The 20,510-nt window shown below is 34.0% G+C and overlaps 1 protein-coding gene across 1 annotated transcript; it reads right to left on the reverse strand.

Annotated features, from left to right (window-relative positions):
- Window positions 1-79: 79 nt before the first annotated feature.
- On the reverse strand, window positions 80-5,424 carry LOC113516941 (titin). The gene is made up of 3 exons (XM_026901452.3): window positions 5,262-5,424; window positions 3,493-4,914; window positions 80-1,732 (listed from the first exon to the last, which is right to left on the reverse strand). Exons 1-3 carry the CDS (start codon window positions 5,329-5,331, stop codon window positions 90-92), a joined length of 3,135 nt encoding a protein of 1,044 aa, XP_026757253.2. The 5' UTR covers window positions 5,332-5,424; the 3' UTR covers window positions 80-89.
- Between the last annotated feature and the right edge of the window lie 15,086 nt (window positions 5,425-20,510).

The following is a 20,510-nucleotide window of genomic DNA, read 5'->3' on the forward strand; positions in this document are numbered from 1 at the left end:
TATTACATAAATAAGTAATTCACAATATCACACAACATACATGTTCACAGTATTATTTAATTATCGCACAATATGTCTTTTGGAAAAGGTCAAGAAGTTTTCTTCTTAATCCAACTAGGAGTGTGGCGCTTAACCCACTCAGGTATATTTAAGAAGAGCGTTTCTTGCAACTGCCGATAAATAATGAGTATCAGAAAAGGGATGGCTAGTCTCTCGTCTTTAAAGAAATAAACCCAAAAAGCCAGGAGTAGTAGACACATATCCACCATGTAATCGATAGCAGATCTCACAGTTACTTTAGCTTTTTCTTCTAGTTCTTGATAATTTATAGGTATAACTATTGTCGCTCGTTCTGTTTTCTTCAAAACTATTTGTTGAGTACCTTTTTTATTGTGTGCTTCATCTATTTTGTTCGGTTTGTCTATTGCATTTCGTGTTGTTATTTTTTCTCGTTTTATTAATTTCGGTTTTTCAGTATTTGGTACTTGTTTAGTTTTAGGTTTGGTAGTGGAATTCACGATTTTGTTTTTCATTGTTGATGCCTTGACATCATTCATTTTGTTAGGTATCGCCTTTTTCGGTTTAACGATTTTCTTTTCCTTAATTGTTGTTTGTTCTATATGTTGTTGTTTTTCTGCAACATTCTTCAAGTCTTCCGTGTTTAAGTATAGAGGTGTAACAGGTTTCTTTTGACTTCCATATTCTTTTACAATATTCGTGTAATAATCTATTACGGTTCTTCCTTCCTCACTAATTTTGTCTTGAACTTTTTCTATTTTGTTAATTTTCTTTTTTGTGTCATTAGACAAATTTTGTTCTGGTAGTTTTTCGGGTTCCTTTTTAGAAAGTAATTTCGGAAATTGGAAAGGTTTTTGTACTGGCATTTTTGTAATTCTTTTGAATATCCTCATCTTATCATCTTTCTTTTGTTTTTCTTCTTTCATAGATATTTCTTCGAATTTAGGGTTTTCGCTTGAGTTTGGTGTCGTTGAATTAAGCGTAGGCTTAGTATCTGGTATGTCTAAGTCTCTTCGTTTCAATATTGGTTTGGGTACAAAGTTAGGATCGGGTAGCGGTAGAGGTTTTAGTATTTCCTTTTCCGATTCGTCTTCCTCTTCTTCTATAAATTCATTATGAGACGAAGGCCGTGATACTTTATCTCTTGGATTATAGGTATCTTCTTCATTTGAATATTGACTTCGTCTGTCTAAATCTCCTTCCAGACTGCCCTCTTCTGAATAATCTCCATCTGTTGATACAGTACTTGCTGTGTAATCTTCATCGAATGACATACTTTGTCGCCATCTATTTTCTGATGTTTCTGAGTCCTGGGAGGCTTGTCGCGAGTTGTATTTATATTCCCGGCCTTCAACAGAATCTGTTTTAATTATTATATTTGGCATTTTAAGTTTTGCCTGAATAGGTTCCATTAGTGGGTTCGAACTTTCATTATCGTCATATGTTTTATCGGTGCTACTGTTGTACGGAATGTTAGTATTGTGGTCGATTTTAGGTTTATCTTCTTTATTTTGTTTTGTTTGTTCTTCTTTCATAGCGACAGCTTTATAAAATCGTGCCATAGCTCTCTCATGTAGGAGTTCAGTGGAACTAACAGCATTGCGGAGGGCCTTAAAAGGCATAATGCAACGCGAGCTAAGCTCGGGTGCTGACAGAGAGATAGGTGGCGGAGATAGAGCATCTTCTAAGTCCAATTGGAACGACTTTCTCTTTTCTGAAAATTGAAAGTTTTGTATATTAGTGGAGACATTACATTAGTGTTAGGGTAGGTACCTATGTGAATTGTTGTGTTTCGGTTTGAATAATATGACAGTGAAATTACATGGGCACAGAGGATTTGCTAGCCATCAAGAATAACTATACGTGCGCGGTGCTCTGGGTGCCATGTGTACTCTGTTATAGTCGTTTATGGCGTTCTTCATGATCATAGGTGACAAATTCCGATATTCAATGGTTGGTTTCTCAATTCATTTCCCATTCCCAATTACATAAAAAACATTCGCTGTGATACAAATTGCTATTGTATATAAATTCAGATAAATCTTACAGATCGAGGGTTTGAAATGAATCAGTTATAAATTTCTTTTAACCTTGTACTGAATAAAGATTCCATTTAGTATTAATAGTGTTAAAAGAAATTCCAGTGCATTTATTATACTGAATTAAAATACAATTCGCATATCAGCTAGTTTTTATATAGAAATTCATATAAGTAGGTGTGTTGTATATTCGCATGAACTGCAACGTAGTTAACAATACACTTTTGTTAGTTTTGTTAGCCGGCGTTCTAAACAAGCAGGCGCGGTGTGCGTCCGGGATTATTTATAGGCCAAAAATGTGTGCGCAACCGTTCTGACGATATCCACAATTAGTTACCTTATACTCGACAATATTTAGACATTTTATTTTACGTTTTTATATAATAAGCTCTTACGTTTGACATTTTATATGTGATTAATGTATAAATTTCATTATCACATATATCCATTCTACTTATAATTTGTATTATATTTCATATTTTAATTCTAATCACGACAAGGTTTCGTGTTATGTTTATATTTAGTACAATCCAATGTAGAATTATTTATAACACTAAGAATGAAAATTATGAAAATCATTTTTACTTTTTTTTTATACAACTTAGAATGGGAAATAAGCTCATCAGGCAGGTGGGCCATCGCCGACCTGATGGAAAGTGGTAACCGTCGCCTATAGACATGAGCAGTATCATGGACATAACAGAGTATACTGTTTCGCCCATGATATCCCTCATGCGTTGCTATTCCTGAGGACTCAGGTGTTATTCCTCTGTACCCTGTAACTTCACGCCATATCCCACCCTTCAAACCGAAACACAGCCATGCAAACATAACTGCTTCACAGTAGAAACACGAATGGGACAGAGGTACCCAAGCAATCGACTTTTGTACAAAGTCTCCCTCCTCTCATTTGATTATTATTAAAAAGTAATATTTTTTATTCAAGCGTTTTTGAATAGTCTTTTTTTATGAATCTATCACCCATTCGGAATGCAATTTCAGCTAAGAGGAACGGGCAAAATATACTAATAAAATACTTAAAAAAATACAATTTCTTATGATCTAGAAAATTCTAAAGAACACTTGGTGTAACATAACACACGTCTTTTCAAATGTTCTTATTTTTTATTATAATGTTAGTATTCGTATAGGTTATGTTAATGTTATCTCTATTGTTAGTTATATTTACATGATTATTTTTAGTTTTGGTTCATATTTTCATGCTATTGATAGAATTATGGAAGGGTACGGCTATTGGTTTCTAGAAAATTATAAGAATAATTTTCTGATTTAGCTGCACGTGCTTTATTGAAAATGACATAATTCGCTTAGCAAAATTATATATTCTTATTCGCTTTGTTATAATGTTAAAAAAGATTTATATAATGTAAAAAGACTTATGTAATTAGTAGTAGTATTATAAAGTAATGCTTACCGGTTTTGTCATCTGATTTGTTGTCTGGATAAAGTACGAGCATGAATTCGCTGCTTCCGGCAGGATCTTTAGCCGGGGAGGTACGCAGCATACGCGCTGGTGGTGCTGCCTCTGGAGCAGCTGTTTGCGCTCGCTTGCGACGAGGAGCAGGCGATACTCGTGGCTCCTCTCCTTCTTCCCGTGTTAGCACTTCGTTAATAATACGAGACTCCACCGCTAAGAATTCCATGTCTACAGCTCTTCCTGGTATCTTGACTGGTGCCGACTCTGTACTTGGTGCACTCATGCCATATGGACTTTCGGCTTTCACGCGAAACCGATATTCACTCCCTTCAATTAGATCAAACAGCGTCACATTGGTTTTCCGACTCGTTGTGGCTTTCAGCCATACATTCCAACCGCTGCGGTAATACTCAACAACATAATTGCCAATGCGACACCCTCCATCGTCCTCCGGTGGCTCCCAATCTAGTGTGACTGATTTGTCAACTTGACGGGTGACAGATACACGCCTTGGTGGGTCTGGGGGTGCAGTTATGGTTACCAAAAACGCAGCGGTGTCCTCACCTATATTATTCCTGGCATGTATTTGGTATTCTCCTCGGTCGCTCCTTCGTGCAGAATGAATTTTTAGCACTGAGAATTTGGGGGAATTAGAAATTTCTACTCGTTCGTCTACAGCTATAGGCTGACCGTCGTGTCTCCATTCAATAGTTGGTGTAGGTTTTCCCACGATTGTTGTTTTCAAATATACAGTTTCGTTTATTTCGTATAATAAACCATCTTCGTATTGGCGTGGATAACGCAGTTTGGGTGCTGCTTCCAAAGCGAGGCGTGCTTTTGTGATTGCATGACCTGCCCGGTTGGTGGCGGTGCATTTTATTTCGCCTTCATCACTCGCTAGAGTCTGGTGGAACACGAGTATACTGCACGACTCTGTGGTCGTGATCGCTGTACGTCTGCTGCTGAATATCTCATAGTCGTCTTTAAACCAAGCGATGGTTGGTGTCGGTGCACCCGTGAAAGTAACACGGAACTCCGTTTTGTCATTCTCAAGTGCAGTGATATCGTTCAAATGCTCAATAAAAATGGGTGGTTCTTGAGCACCTCGTTCGAAGCTGACTGTGAGTACGTCAGACAATTCACTGTATTCGGAGCGACCAACGGCATTTAGAGCTGCAACACGGAATTGGTATCGATGTGGAGGCTCTAGACCACTGAGGACCAGCTCAGGTCGGACTACAACGGGTGGCGCGGTGCGGATCCAGTCCGAAGAGCCGAGCCTATTGCATTCTACTTGATAACCCTGTAGGGGGGCACCTCCATCGTGGGCTGCCGGCGCCCATTTTAACGTGATCGCATTCGGTTCATCGTCATTTAATATAGGAATAATATCCGGTTTCCCTGGTGTTGCCGGCCGCCCTGGAATGACACAATGTTAAAATTATGAAAAACTCTGGGTTATAGTTGATTTTAGTGGACTAATATTACAGATTGCCGATATGTCAAACATTTGGTCTCGATCGAGGATAACTGGCTGAATGTATAAAATCATTTGGCATAAAACTCTTAACAAAATTAGATGCGTGATAATCGTTACATGAACGCCGACGGTCTTACGATTTGTTTTGTTGTGCCACGCTTTAGGAATCGCAGCGCGCAGTCTTTTTAAAAATAGAAATGTAGACAGGGGCCTCGGTGCGTGTATGACAGACGTCGTAGGAGTGAAGCGATGAGTTGGTGTTGTTGTCAGATATAAGGATTGTTACCTGCGGATTTCCAGTGCACGTTCTTCCTGGGCTTGAGAGAGGTGTGTGAGGCTGAATGTTGGTTGCCCATGGCGGCGGCGGCGCGCGCCGACACACTGATCTCAGGTCCCGCTCGCCCGCGCCCCCGCGCTGTCCGCTGCCCGCGCTTGGAATAACTCCGCGCAGCCGCCGACTCCCCGGATGCGATCTTGATATGTTTGATCGATACATTTCATTAATGATTACCGGTAGGTTACGACCTTTGGCGCGACTATCGATCTATGATGATCATAAATCTAAACAAAAACAAGCTTTGCCAAATATAATTCTTACGATAATAGGTGCTTATTGATTTGTAAAAAATAATATAATGATAGATTAGTTTAATCACACGATTTTTACTGATGTTTTCAATAATGGAAAATTTTAAATCAATAAAATGAAATGCCAATTTAATTTTTATTTTCTATACGTACATATTGCGCCATCTATTATTGGATATAAAAAGCTTAAAGTGGAAATCATTTGCTAGAAAAAGGTTCGAATCTTACAGTACAGAGACAGTAACAAAATAATACATGATTCTTTTGTTTACCGTAAGATGACACAGTAAACATTTTTTTAATTTAGCTTAATAATAGCTAGCTATTAAACTAGGTGGTGTTAGTAGTGTCTTTTGTTTTGCCTTGCCCAACCTTCAATAAAAAGAAGATAAAGATTTCCAAAGGTATATATTTACAACCTGGCATATCGGGGGGAAAGGCATTGTTAGCAATGGAATTTGACAGCCCCATTGCCAGTAATACACCCTATTAGGTCAACCTCAACGTGTAATTAATTCTTGTGAAATTTGTTGCGATAGACTAACCGAAATGCTTACATCCTCACCCATCATAATTTACTAGTGCCCTACCAGCGTATACCGATAACGCAGACGGGGTAACATTTCATTGCCACTTATTAAAGAAAAGCTGTACCTCTAAAAGTCTAAAGTATTGTCAGTCCTAAAATTAGGGAGTTATTTATCTATTTAAATAATTGTATGATTACATTAAACTAAAGTACAGTCATACAAACACAGCTACTTGGCGACAAGAATACGGGAGATTTGGAAAAATGGGTAACATGACAGATAAAGTAACAGACAAACTGACTGCCCCCTAGATAGAAATGGGTAACCGTTGCTTATAGACATGAACAACACTATGGGCATTACAGATGCATTTCCATTCCTGAGGAGTATGATGTCTTTTCTCCATACCCTGTAATTTCACTGCCATAATGCACTTCAAATCACAGCCATACAAACATAACTGCTTCACGTCAGAAACACTGGCGGAATAGATGTACCCATGAAGAGGATTTTGTACAGTCTCCCTCTGATAAAACATACAAACTTTTCATATTATTATAGTTTTACTAGTGACCCGCCCCGACTTCGCACGGGTGCAATATTTGTTTGTGTAACTTTTAAACTGTTCGACACATTTTAATAAGGCTGGTATTTTGACGTGTGTGAAAATATTGCATTAATATTCTTTAAGATTTTAAAATGAACGGCTAGTGTATTTATTTTAATTTTAACATAAAACCCATCTATTTGGCTGAGATGTTAAACTCAGATATATGGTGTCGTGGTATTTTTGTAAAGCTAAAAGTAATGAATATTTTGCCTATAGATTTTATTTCTTTATTTCAAAGCGTTCAGGCAGTGCAAGGTATATTATAGAATTTTATGCCGACTTCGATTACATTTATTGTGATTAATTATTGAAAATATATATTTACCAAAATAAAGGGAATCTATAGCACTCGGATGACATATCTTTAACTAACAGTTAAATAATTTTCAAAATTGGGTCAGTAGTACCGGAGATTAATCGAACATCCAAACTCGGAAACTTTACTGTTTATAATATTAGTATAGATAACTAGTGACTACTCTGGCTTTGTACGGGTAGTAGAAGATGGAAGAATGTCCATGTAGTAGGGCATATATGCTTACATTTTTCGTATTAGCATTTTACGTCAAGTATGAATTACATGTGTATAGTAAAGCAACCCAGAAATGACAGACGTATGCCAATGCGCACTTTTTCATAGATCTACAAAAAGAAACAGTCGTATCATATAATGTTTTGTTATATCTCAAACGGATTACGCAGCGTTTTTGATGAATTTATTTCCCAGAAGGATTAATTATTTTCTCTTCTTGCATCTTCCAATAATCATCATATTTCAATTAATTTACACAAAACTTAAACGAATTGTATACGAGTACCTTCTTTAGGAATCACTCTGTTGATAAATGGAAACCGCATGGAAATCCGTTCAGTAGTTTTTGAGATCATAGTGAACATACAGACAGACGCGTAGGGGTATATAATATCTATAGTGATACAAACTAGTAATACAAAACATTTTGTGAAGCGGCAGAGAAGAGCTTTTGCGTCAAAATTAACAATGACGCTAAGACAGTCCGTGACCTAATAGTTGTTTTTTCAACTCGAAATGTTGTTTTCTTAATAAATATGTTTCGATTGCTCTGAATTTAAAAACGAGCCATGTGTTTTCAGTGGGCCAACTCGCATACCTACTTATAAGTCACAGATAGAATTTATTGTATGTTGACACACACGTTTCGTAATTCATCAATCACGGATCTAGGCTAGTGTAAAATAGTGTGACATGTTATTAAGTCCAATTATTACGTACTTGTCTATCAGCGTAAATAAGATTTTTCTTAAATGAGTACAGCCGGTTAGTACTGATTGTTATCTTATTATCCTTTGAATACATACAATTTATGGAAATTGAATATATTTAGGAAAAGATAGTAAGTAAGTTTTCATGAACATCTTGAATACTGTTTTTATTATAAAGGAATAACTTGCTTACCTAAAAAATAATTAAATCGAAAAAAGAATAGAATAATTTACGAAATTCTTAACGAACTAGCTTTTGCCCGTGACTTTGTCTACGTAATCAAAATATTTTTACTAACCAGGATAAGAAGTAGCCTTAATTCTTCTTTATCCCATATAGTACGTGTATACTAAATTGCATATTGATTATTAAAGTCGTTAAGGCTCTAAAAAGTAACAAACAAAAAAAAACCCACTGTTACATTTAAATATTATATCAATAAGTATCATCGATTACAAATTGTCTGGAGGTGGTGGCCTGGTGGTTGTAGCACAGGTTTTCCTAGTTCAGCCATCAGTTTCCACAATACATACACTGAGTATTCTTAAGTAAATAGTTTGTTCATACAGTATTGTGGAGAATGAATAAATATTTAGAATTTTTAAAAAAAAAACCTTTAAAGAAAAGGAAAAGAAAAGTCTCTCTGTTGAGACCAAAAGATTCAAGAATAAAGATTGTTTTAGGTTGGCATTTGGTGATTTTGGTGTATTTATTAGATCTAGAGTTTGGGTTGGAGTCACAACTCTAAATAATAGTTTTGTTGTTTTTTATAAGCCACTCGTGTCTATTCTGATACGCCCACGGCTAAACGTAAAACATTTCAATGTACAACATTAACTGAATATATTTGGATATCCATCAACACTTTTTTTTTGTAATTCGATTTTATTTCACAAGTGTAGGGGTGGCATTGGTTTTAATTTATTGTGTAGTTAAAATGAGAAAATTTATTACAGCCAATTGTACAGTTTAGTACATTATACTTAGTGTAGCGGTTTGATATACCGCCTCACCTTCCGATAATTGTGGGTTTGGTCTTCCGCATAATGCAAATATATGTATTCAATGTATGAAAATGTGAAAACTCCAGAAGATCTAGCAAAAACATCTTCGATAGTACATTTTAAGGGGCCAGTTGTACCTGGAAAATAATTTTAAATATGCATTGCCTTGTAGAAACAATACATTGTAACTTAAGTCACAGTATTTTATCATAATAGAGTCTAAATGAATTTTCGGAACCGGTTATGTGGAATACATTCCATTCATTCTTACTTTATTAATTTGTATATGAAGCAAATACAAGTACTACTTTATTCAGATGGGCCGTCAATTTGTTTGCCATTCTAAGTTAAAAAGTGTATTTGATTCCAAAATGATGCTGTATCTTTATAAATACGTCGTTCACGATACGTCGAAAACTTAAGTTGCAAGGTAGCGACTAAAATTGTAGTGTCTTGCCACGTTAGCGTTACTGCTGTGCTACGTTGTTATTCGTAAGTGCGAGCAAGATAGATATATTGCTTAAGTCTTTTCATCTTTGAGTGAAGTTGTAACTCATCGAGATCTGGAAACTTCTGCCTTTAGAAGAATTTATTATGTATTTAATGGAGCAAAAGATTCCGATCAGGTTATGACTGATTAGAACCAAGTCCTTTTTTTTTTATTCCAAACTATTTAAAAATATATGTTACAGTGCAAAAGTATAATAACTATAATAAATTTTTAATTAATAAATTTAGCATTGATTAGCAGTAAGATTTTTCAGATCTTCCTATGGTTTGAGATCAATATCTCGGTTGTCCCAGTCCAACCAATTTGACATCCATACTACATGGTTAATTGAAAGAAGTGGCATCGACCAACAGCAAAGCTTTTTAGCTCTGGCTATGAATTCCAATCACCAAATAGAATGCTCTGTTATTTCTGCACAAGATTCACCCTGGTTTCATAATATGGAAGATCAAAATATGACGCCGTCTGAGAATAGTTTTATTTAACAGATTGTCACTTCATCCATCACAACTGAATAAAATGAAGAAGTTTTACCAATGAAATAGAAAAACAAATCTCACAGAAAGACATGTTTTACTGCACTTTTGTAATTGCAGAAAGAAATGTGTAGAGAACGTACCTGAAGATGTAAGAAAAGATACTTACCATACCAGTATTGGAGCTTAGAGAGGCGACGCAACTTTTTATCCAGACATGTAGCCAATTTTAATTAAAATTAAAATTATAATGGCCATTATAATTAAAACTATGGAAAATGAATGATTATCAAGTGTGCAATTTTACACATTAAGATATACAAATGGCGAAGCAGTCATTTCGGTATAGAAAGGAATTTGTGATTAAATGAATCTCTAACATAATTTATGATAGCAATACACTGTAATAGTAATTTATTTTTATCAGATAACACTACCATGACAAATTTTCGTCGATAATTTATTATTTTTTTATAATAAAGATATAAAAAAGGATGGTTAGTTAGTTACGAAAACACACATAGTCAAATATAAGTATTTATTTACTGTTCATTAAGAAAAAATATTTTATTTAAAAAGATACAGTGTATTGGTATTGCACAGTAACGTGAATAAGCTTCAAGACTTAATTACTATTTAAGTAAATAGCAATAAAATTAAGTATTTATTAAGAGCTCCTATTTAAATGGTGTAATATACATTTTTCTATATAATAAAAATCACTACTGTCATAAATAAACTTCAACTAATGGGATCTAAAAAACAATAATGTTTCCTTGATAATATTTATGTAATAAAAATTTTGTTGTGAAATTATGAATTATATATAAAAATGTTGCGTGCCAAATTGGCTGAATCTGAAAGCTACTTATGATCATTAGTTCCGTTCCTTTATGTACTACGTTCACTGTAAATAAATATAAAGTAAATGAAAAATTAATAACTTGTTTAGAATATTAAATTACAGTAGATTGTGTCGCCTAAATATGCCAAAACATGACACACGGGAGCGTAATCAGCATACAAAGTCGACAGGCGTGTGCTACTTTTGATTTAATATTTATTTTTAGAATACTAGGTCTGTCTTACAGATTGAATCTGTCGACTTATCTGCATAGAACAATTTCTTATTATTAGAAAATTTACAACATAGATATGTATCTTTATTTCAGAATAGATAATTAAAGATTTCATAAAAAAGAAATATCGACTTCAATTATAGCTAAATCAGTTATTTTTATGTTATAAACGGAACTGCTGAATTGATTTTGTCAAAGTTCCTATTGAACAAATCCGAATATAAGCTGGAGTTCTAAGAAAACAAATAAAAAAATACACTCGAATTGAGAATCTTCGTTTTTTTTGAAGTCGGTTAAAATCCGTCTTTAGAAGTATGTGTACTATTAGTACTTAATCTACGATATAAACAGAACCATAAAGATACATAGATTTCTTTTCCTGGTGTTTGTTTATGGTAACTGATGGATTGAGTCTTGCGGGAGACTAATTATTAAATATATTTCATCTTGAAATATTTATGTACGATATTACAGAGAACATATTCAGTGCCAAGATAAAAGAATTTTCTTTTTTTAATTAATTGAGCAGTAGGGCTATGACCGCGTACGACCTTTTTCCTATACTTCTTCTCACGGCATCCATCTACTGTAGGAATTCCAGCTCTTAGCGATAATATTAATGTTTAGAATGAGGCAATACCTTTGTAAAGACGTCCGCTATATCTCATTTGTCCCTAGGTATGAAATTTTCATCACATTTTGTTGCAGAATCTCTTATAAAGTGTTGGATTTGATGTTAAAAAGTCATCATTTTCCATTTCTTATGTAACAGCTTTTTCAATAAGGTGACTTTCTTTGCTTCCTGGCGTTTACCACTTTCGTAAGAGTTTTTAAAGGTCTCTCAGACATCTTTTGCCATTTTGCATGACTTTATCAATCTTAGCTTAATATTTAGGACGTAGAATTTATTAACAAGAATAGAGCTTTGACTAATAAATTTCTCTATCAATGTCACTTGAGGATAGGCAAATGAAAAGTTCGGCTTTGATAAATACGGTCTGTGCCTTTATTGTTTTCATTCCGAGTTCTTTGGTAATTTCCATGTATCATATTTTGTTTTATTTAGTACGTTGAAACGAACTTAAGTTTTCGAATTCGCCATCTCTACGTTACTGACCAGATGGATGGAGTCTTGCAAAAGACTAATTATTGAATATATTTTATCTTTATATATTTTACTATGTGCGATATTGTAGAGAATATTTTCAGCGACAAAGTAAAAAAGTATTTTCTTTTTCTAATAAATTGAGCAGTAGGTCTATGGCCGTGTACGATCTCTTTCCTACAGTATCGTAGCTTTTTTATAATTTCAAATTAAAATAAGCAATATTCAAAGTACTTTTTTCTAAAAATATCAAAGTATGATTAGGCTTCTATAAAACTCTTTTAAATTTCGATTTCTAATTTTTTGTCTGAATAAAGTTATTTCAATTATTGTACACCGTCACTAAGCACGATTACATTTTCATCTATAAAAGCAAAGTGACGCTTCTTTAATTATTTATCATTTTTGATAATTTCATTTGCAATTGCACGTTGTTAATATTATTTTGTTATAATTGGTATAACTGTATTTTGCTACATTCTTTATAATTTTATATCCAATATATTTACGTGTAAAGCGTATAATTATAGATCATGTAAACACCGGAGTTAGTTTTGGCGTTTATCCATTTCTAATACATAAGTATAGATGACTATGATTAAAATTTGTTACATCAACAAATGAAAAAAGTTATTTTCTCAGTGCAGTAATTGTTCATTGTCAAGAATTATTTTCGTATTAATAAACAAAAAACTCCTTCAATGTTTTACTGCTGGAGCACTCTCAGAAATAATCATTCGGAAACCGTTTTATTACACAGAATTTCTCGGTGCATACATTTGTTGTTCAAATAATTGTTTAATTTAGATTTTATTAGTCGTTCAAAGTTCAATAAAGTAAATGTTGCGAACTTATTTGATATTCAGTCCTTTGGACTATCCATAGATTATAAAGTATAACGTTATGCTAAGTCTATGAATATATCACACAAACACATACACAGTGAAGCTTCGAGCATAGCTCTTTCTATAGTTTGCTGAGTGATTTGGTATATACACATATGAGAAGTGCGGGTGCCAAATTTAGGAGTATTAGAAATATATGTATATTGAAGAAATAAACTTAGAAAACTAGGGCCGTGAATAGGAGCCGAAAGGGAACAATAGTCAATGTTGAATTTAGTAGACAATGACATAAAAACTGTAAATAAGTGACAATAAGTAGTGAGCAATCTCAATTTACTGGTTAAAAGCTTGTCTTTAGACTTTGAGGTATTTTGGGTGGAAAGATGTAGGTAATTAGATTTTTTTGCACTATTTGGTATGGCAAAGTAAATTTGGAATGGGAAGTGGTAATTACTGCTTATAGTCACGAACAATAACCACAGGCATCACAGAATATACTGTAAGCTCCATGATACCTCTCTTTCGTAGCTATTTCCGAGAAATAAGTTGTTATAGCTCCGTATTCTATAATTTTTAAATTAAAATTCTCGATATAATGCATAATTGTTATATTTCATTTATTTTCCATATTGTTAATTATTTTTCATCGGGAATGCCAAAAGAGCCGTCTCTGCGCACCTGATGGAAAGTGGCATCTGTCGTCTATAGACATGAATAATAATAGCATGAACATCAGAGACGCCCACAGATTCACTCACGCATTGCCACTCTTGAGAACTTTCGTGAAATGAAGCATAACGTGACCTTGGTTGTGTAGCGGTTGAACATAATGTCTCACCTTCATATGGTTTCGGGTTCGATTACCGCACAACACGAACACTTGTATTCATGATTATCTCTGTCTGTATTAGTCTAAGCATTATAAAACTATAGGAGGGGTGGGATTGTTAGTAAAGTTAGACACTTACTAGTCCCCATTGCTAGCAATACCTATATACCCTATCAGGTCGACCTTCACGCGGTCATTGTATACTGTTTACATAGGCGGGTGCATATTTTTCACAAAAATATGGGTTTTTTTTACAAAAATATATAATACTTGCAGTGTTGCTAAATGCAATCTATTTGTTTCCCAAATTCTAAATAATTTTTCTCAAAAATGATAAGATCTTTTTTAATTTTACCTAGAGACAGTTTTTTTACCCAGAGACAGATTTGTAACATCAGACTTATGTATCTACTACCTGTACTTAACACACTCCTTTGTTACCAGAAGATAATCAGCTCGGCCTGAATACGTCCTCCCTGGAAGCTGTTGGGGTTAATTGCTAGTAAATTTGCCACAATAGGTAAATTATTCATCATTAATACACTGATAGTTTAAACAAAATAGTGCATATCATTGACCACTGAGACCGTTTCATTGTTACCCATTAATAAACCCTTTTCCTAAAATGTTAATGCTAGTTTGCTTTTCATGTATGCGCTTTACAAGCGCCTTTAAAAAAAAAAGCTTTGTCTTTAAAAACTGAAAATTAAACCACCCAAAATTTATAATTCCATTAAAAATGGAATTATAAATTTTGGGTGATCCATTTCTACACAGTAAGCCAGTATGTTGTGGAGTTGGTTTAACGCTTAATGGCCTGATGTTTCTTCCAACAAATCAGCATGTAACCGAAAAAAAAAAAGAAACCATAAGAATAACATTCATATAAACTCACATTTCTATCAAAAGATACGTCATAAAACATGGCATGTTTGACATATGTCAAATGTTTTAACGACCTATTTCACTACATAAATATTTATATTAATGGAATCAGATGTTCAAGATCAAGTGAAAAATATGGGCAGAAATGAGGATGAAGCAGGTTAGTTTTCACATCGTGATGAGTTCATAACAAATGAATTACTTTGGTTTCCAGGGAGAACCGTATGAAGGTCAACGTGTTAGGGTATGTCTGATCTAACAGGCCTATTACTAACGGGCCTGCTAGATCTCATTACTAACAATCATGGCCGTAGCTAGGCCCAATGCTCTACCTTAAAATTCAAGGCCCCAAGAAAATTGGACAGTTTCGCTTTTTTGGAGTCACTTAATTATGACTTCTGCCCTACCTTAAACTTAGGTCTAGCGACGGTTCTGCTAACAATCCTTTCCTTTCTAACATGATTCTGTTATTTCCATCACCTAGGAAAAAAATTACTGTTTATAGAAAAACATTCAAAGAGACATTTTTTAATTATATTAATATAAAAATCAACTGGCATTATATTTCAACAGTTTGATAGTGTTTCTTTACGTTTAGCTTATTGGTTGGCTTTATTAATAATGGTTTGTTTTATTCTATTATTGAGACAATGACCTCTCTGTCTCACAACAGCTGTGACACTGTCCAAGGTTCAAATATTTCAGTCTGTTCTGTATTGCGTGATAGCTGGTATTAGGGTTTCGTAAAAAATGGTGAAAATGAACCTTTACAGTGCTACTCGTGCAATTTAATCACATGTAATGATATCGATTTGAAAAAAAAATAGTTTTAAATATTGCTAATTCAATAGTATTACATTATCTGTGTCTAACCATAACACAAAAGAAAAAATTGAACTCTCATTTTTATTTCTTTGAATAGAAATATTGACATGGTGGAGGGGGGGGGGGGATTCTTAGTAATGCGGATTACCAGTCCCGTTACTGGCAATATGTCCTATCAGGTCGACCTACATGTGGTCTTCCCTGGAAACCATCGTATTAAATCCCAGGTGTATTTATCACGATAGGCTAACTGATCTGACGATTGAGGGAAATTAATGGTTGATGGGCAGCAGCGTTTCTCTTAAAACATCACCAAAGCCTAACTGCAGTTGCCAACCCTCCTGCCAAGCGTGGCAACTACTGGCAAGACTCCCTTACGGGAGAGACCTGTATTTAGCAATGGACAGTTGACAGCTAATATGATGATGATGGCAATGACGATGACGTAGGATAGACAAATAGTTGTAACGATTAAAAGTGTCATTTATTTATAAAATTTTGTATTTATAAATTACATGTTTTTGAATAATCAGCTACATAAAACAAAAACATTTTGTTTTAAGATAACAAATCACTTATTATTTTGAGTACAGAAACGGATCTCGGTGTGTGTGCGCGACTCGCGCTTGACCGGTTTTTATTTTTATCGTTACACAAAAAAGAAGTTATTTGATGAATCTTAACTCGCAGTTATTCATTTTATTATTAGATATACCCACTCCATAATTACTATTTATAAATAAGTGACCAGTGAAAGCTCGTTTAGAAATAAGGAGCAGCATTTTTCCAGCCGCGTTGGTTCGATTCCAATGTTTTAAACAGAATTTTACGATATGTATGTGCAAAAGTATTTATTGCGTTCTCGATAGATAATTTTGTCCGTGCAACTAAAACCAACAAGCATAAATGTGTATATTAAAACATATCATATGTTTAAAAAGAAAAATACAATACATATATAGCTGTATTGGATGTTTTCCTGCGACTTCATTCGCGTGAATAATGTAAAAATGAGTCTTGAACAGGCAGATTTTTGGGGCAGCAAATTTAGTGCGATTTTTTTTAATTAATCCTAAAGTTACAATTTAATTAACAGTAATTGTACTATTGATTACAATTATTTGCTAATTTAATTGTACTTAGATTTAAAAATAGGATGTCGAGTTATATAGGTCGCCACCGGCTTTATATAGCGTATCGGCGGCAAATGTTTGATTTTACCCTTGTTAGATACTCTCATAACGATAATTTGGATCTCGTTAACTCCTGTTCCTTTAAAAACTACGAGAAATTATTTTTTAATTGTCACTTACGTTATAATTATAAGAAACTTATGTGTATTCTTCTAGACCCACTGGAATGCTGGGTTTTGTCGGTCAGTCCTTGTTAATAGCAGCGGTCGCGGCATCATGTTACTTTTTTTTAATGGATGATTATAGAATTGTAACCTAGGGGGGAAAGGGATTGCTAGTAATGGAGACTGAGAATCCCATTGCTAGCAATATACCCAACCAGGTCGACCTTATCGCAGTTCCCCCTGGAAACTATCATGGTTAATTCTTGGTGAATCATGATGGGCTAACTGTCCTGTTTTCATTCTCATCTATCACCCTTCACTGGTGCTTCGCCAGCGTATCCCGTTAGTGCAGGCTACCATAACATTTTCACCCATCAAAAAAAAAAAAAGAATAGTAACCCCGCTTGCGCTACTGGTATTCGTTGGCGCTTTATTAATATTCCTTTTTCCAACAAAGGGATTTTCGACACCAAAGTGCGATGCTGATACGAGTGGTATTACAAATATAATAACTCTATAAAAACTCACTTTGCCTGTTAGGTAATAATGGGAAATAAACTGACGGCGTACCTGATGTAAACTGGTGACCGCCGTCTATAGACATGAACAACATTATGGATATTAAAGAATACACGACATGTCCGTGGTACCTTTCAATATTTTAATGTAGGTATGCACATAATATATTATTTATATAAATTTTATTTATTTATTTAATAAGGTTTATCTACGACTTTTTACATTTTACATGCTACTTAATTAATAACACAAAAATGTCTTTGCCTAATGTAAAAGTCTTTTAAAGGCAAACACCACATGTACTATTATTAACAATGACAAATATCCTAACAATAAACAGTTTAAGAGCTTATATCTCGTATTAATGTATCTATTATTGAAGCCTTGTCGTATACAATATCGTCATAGTCGTAGAATACTGACGGATCTATATATGTAATCTTTGTCAGATCCGTCAGTATTCTACGACTATGACGATATGACATATAGTCATGTCGTATATCTCATGCCCATAATAAATATGTTTTTATTCTATACGTTCAAACAACTAGTAGGTAATTAAATAGTAAAAATGTAGATTAATGACATTTATAAATTTTTATCTCCGTGCCATCGAGGAGAGTCAACAGTGAACTATTGGGTCAACGGAATAATTATAAAATATGTTTTTGTGCTTAAAACCCGCGTGCCGTCTAAGCTGTGATCAGAGTCGACCTAAATCGCTCTGGACCGACGCCAGAGCACAAAATACCGAGCGACCACCACTCCTCAAGGTGACATTGCACACACTTAAAATGTCGCAACGTACTCACCAATCTGAACTTTAATACTATAAGAATAAGAAATATTATTGTGCATGCGTCTTTTTAATAAACGACAAAATCAACTCAATTACAAAAGCTGTCGAAGTTATGATCCTTTGAACTTAGTTACGGGGTACAACTTAAGCTGTATCGTAATTATAGATGGCTACACCGTTTGTAATTATCGCCTTATTATACTACTCATCGCTTGCAATGTGGGATTCTCACTGAGATATTATTAGATGTTTTCCAGTAGGTACCGTTTTCGAAATTGTACCGAGATTCAATTTAGAATTGTGATTTGAAATTTGAGACATTAGACTCGGGTTTCTCTTTGAATGAAATTTGTATTATTGCATATAGATTTTTAGAAAAAAAAATCTTGAATATCAATTTCTGACAAAAATTAATCTGAAATTTTATTACATCCTGAATTAAAATAAAAATGAAATGTTCAATCTTAAAAGTTTTCTTATGATATTTTGGAGATATTTTTGTTCAGCAAAAAGAAATATTTTTATATAGTAACACTAATTTCTTTGTTGTATTGTGCTTTGTCGTTGTTTTTGCTTTGGAAATAGAAAATAGGTGAAAGATAAATGTGCAATAACTGTGTCTCCATCTGCAATTTAAATAAAAATTACGTTTATTTTTAATTACCTAAACAGTTTTAAATAGTACGTGTATATACTACAGAATATACTCGTGGTTTAAGAGGTGACACCTCTTAACCCAGGAATCGCATTATTGCATGTCGACTTGTAGATTTAAAGGACTAGCGAATTTTTCACTCTTCATACTAAATAGTAACGATCTATTCTGGTAGAAGTAATCAAGAAAGATACCAGTTTAGGTTTTGAATTTACGTGTAAAACAATTTCATAATGCGTTTATATCAGTGGTTTGTTTCGGACTTTCAATATCTTATATTTAGTTCATATATAATCTATTTCATTATCTTTATGTGGGTTACCTATACACTACACGGCAAATGGATTACCGTCCTAATTCTCCATTTATAATTAGACTATATATCTATGGATATGCTTACACAAATATTATTTATACTTTCATCGTGAAAGGGTTATGTTTAAAGACTTTACAGTACCATTAACATTGGCGTAGTACTAAAAAAAAAGTATGATGGTAACCTTGCATGTGCCGATAGATATACGCTCTCACCATATAGCGTTTCTTATGAGATAAAATTGGAATAGTAACCTAGTCCGCGATTTTGATGAACACTGGCGGGGCACTAGTGAGGGATGAAAGGTGAGGATGGAGTTCGGTCAGTTCATCTATTGTGACAAATTCAATAGAAATTAACCACAATAATTTCCAGGGGCAATCGCGTGTTGGTCAACATGACAATGCAGGGTGTTTTTGTATTATTAGTAATAAATGCTAAATTTCCCATTATTAAGTTCTCCCTCCTATAACCCGTTAATTACTTACTAATCTTTTCGAATATCGTCAGACGCGTCATATATTATTTCGAGAGAGATCCCGCTGCAGTCATAATCTGGGATAAGTCTGGCTAACTACCATGCATTCAAGCGACTCTGTCATCTTTATAATTGGACACGTAATAAAATACATCGCTTAAATAAATTAGGATACCAGGCTGTTAAACTTTACTTGAGTAGCTGACCGTGTGATGACGTCACGTGGTCGTTATTTATTATTGCAATTGTGACAGTGAGATTGTTTATTTACTCATTTATATAATTTTGTACATTCACTTATAGTATAGATATTAGGTTACAGCAAAAATGTACACAGGCGGACTTATCCCTTAAAGGGATTTTTTTCAGTCAACCTTGAGAACCAGAGAGGAGAAGGTGTTTATAGGATTACTTCATGACGCTTTATGAATACACCTAGTAATTAGGATGAATTAATTTTTATTCCTTATAATCAATATATCATCAGTTACGTGAACAAGGTCACGGGTAAAAAACTAACATATTATATAATAAAATTTTGTGAATTTCATATTACGTTTTATATTGTATTAGTTCTTACCCGCGTGATTGGGGTATATTTATTTTTTATTTTATTTATTTTTATTTTAATATTACATATGGAATCAACAGCTTATATCTAGAATAATTAAAAATATTATATTTACACCATACTTACAATACAATTACAGATTTCCAATTTGTATACCAAACAATATTATGCTTATTTTTGGAGGGTAGGTCAAATTAAACAGAAAAACAAAAAAACAGCATTCCTCTTAAAACATCTCCAAGGGGAGGCTTATGTTCAGCAGTGGACAGTTAAAGGCTGATATAATGATGATGACGATACTAAGTCTATGTTATTTACTGACCAGTATAGTCTTTCGTCATCTCATATACGTAGTACGTGTATCTATATG

The sequence above is a fragment of the Galleria mellonella genome, unplaced genomic scaffold (assembly GCF_026898425.1).
Source record: "Galleria mellonella isolate WM207_F2 unplaced genomic scaffold, CSIRO_AGI_GalMel_v1 utg28, whole genome shotgun sequence".
In the NCBI taxonomy this organism is placed as follows: Eukaryota; Metazoa; Arthropoda; class Insecta; order Lepidoptera; family Pyralidae; genus Galleria; species Galleria mellonella.

What these genes read in the sequence shown, in the direction of transcription:
- LOC113516941 (XM_026901452.3), bottom strand. Translation starts at nt 5,331, where the DNA reads ATGGGCAACCAACATTCAGCCTCACACACCTCTCTCAAGCCCAGGAAG. An exon ending in CGTGCACTGGAAATCCGCAG is followed by an intron (nt 4,915 to 5,261) that starts GTAACAATCCTT and finishes GTGTCATTCCAG; the next exon opens with GGCGGCCGGCAACACCAGGG. An exon ending in CAAATCAGATGACAAAACCG is followed by an intron (nt 1,733 to 3,492) that starts GTAAGCATTACT and finishes TTCAATTTTCAG; the next exon opens with AAAAGAGAAAGTCGTTCCAA.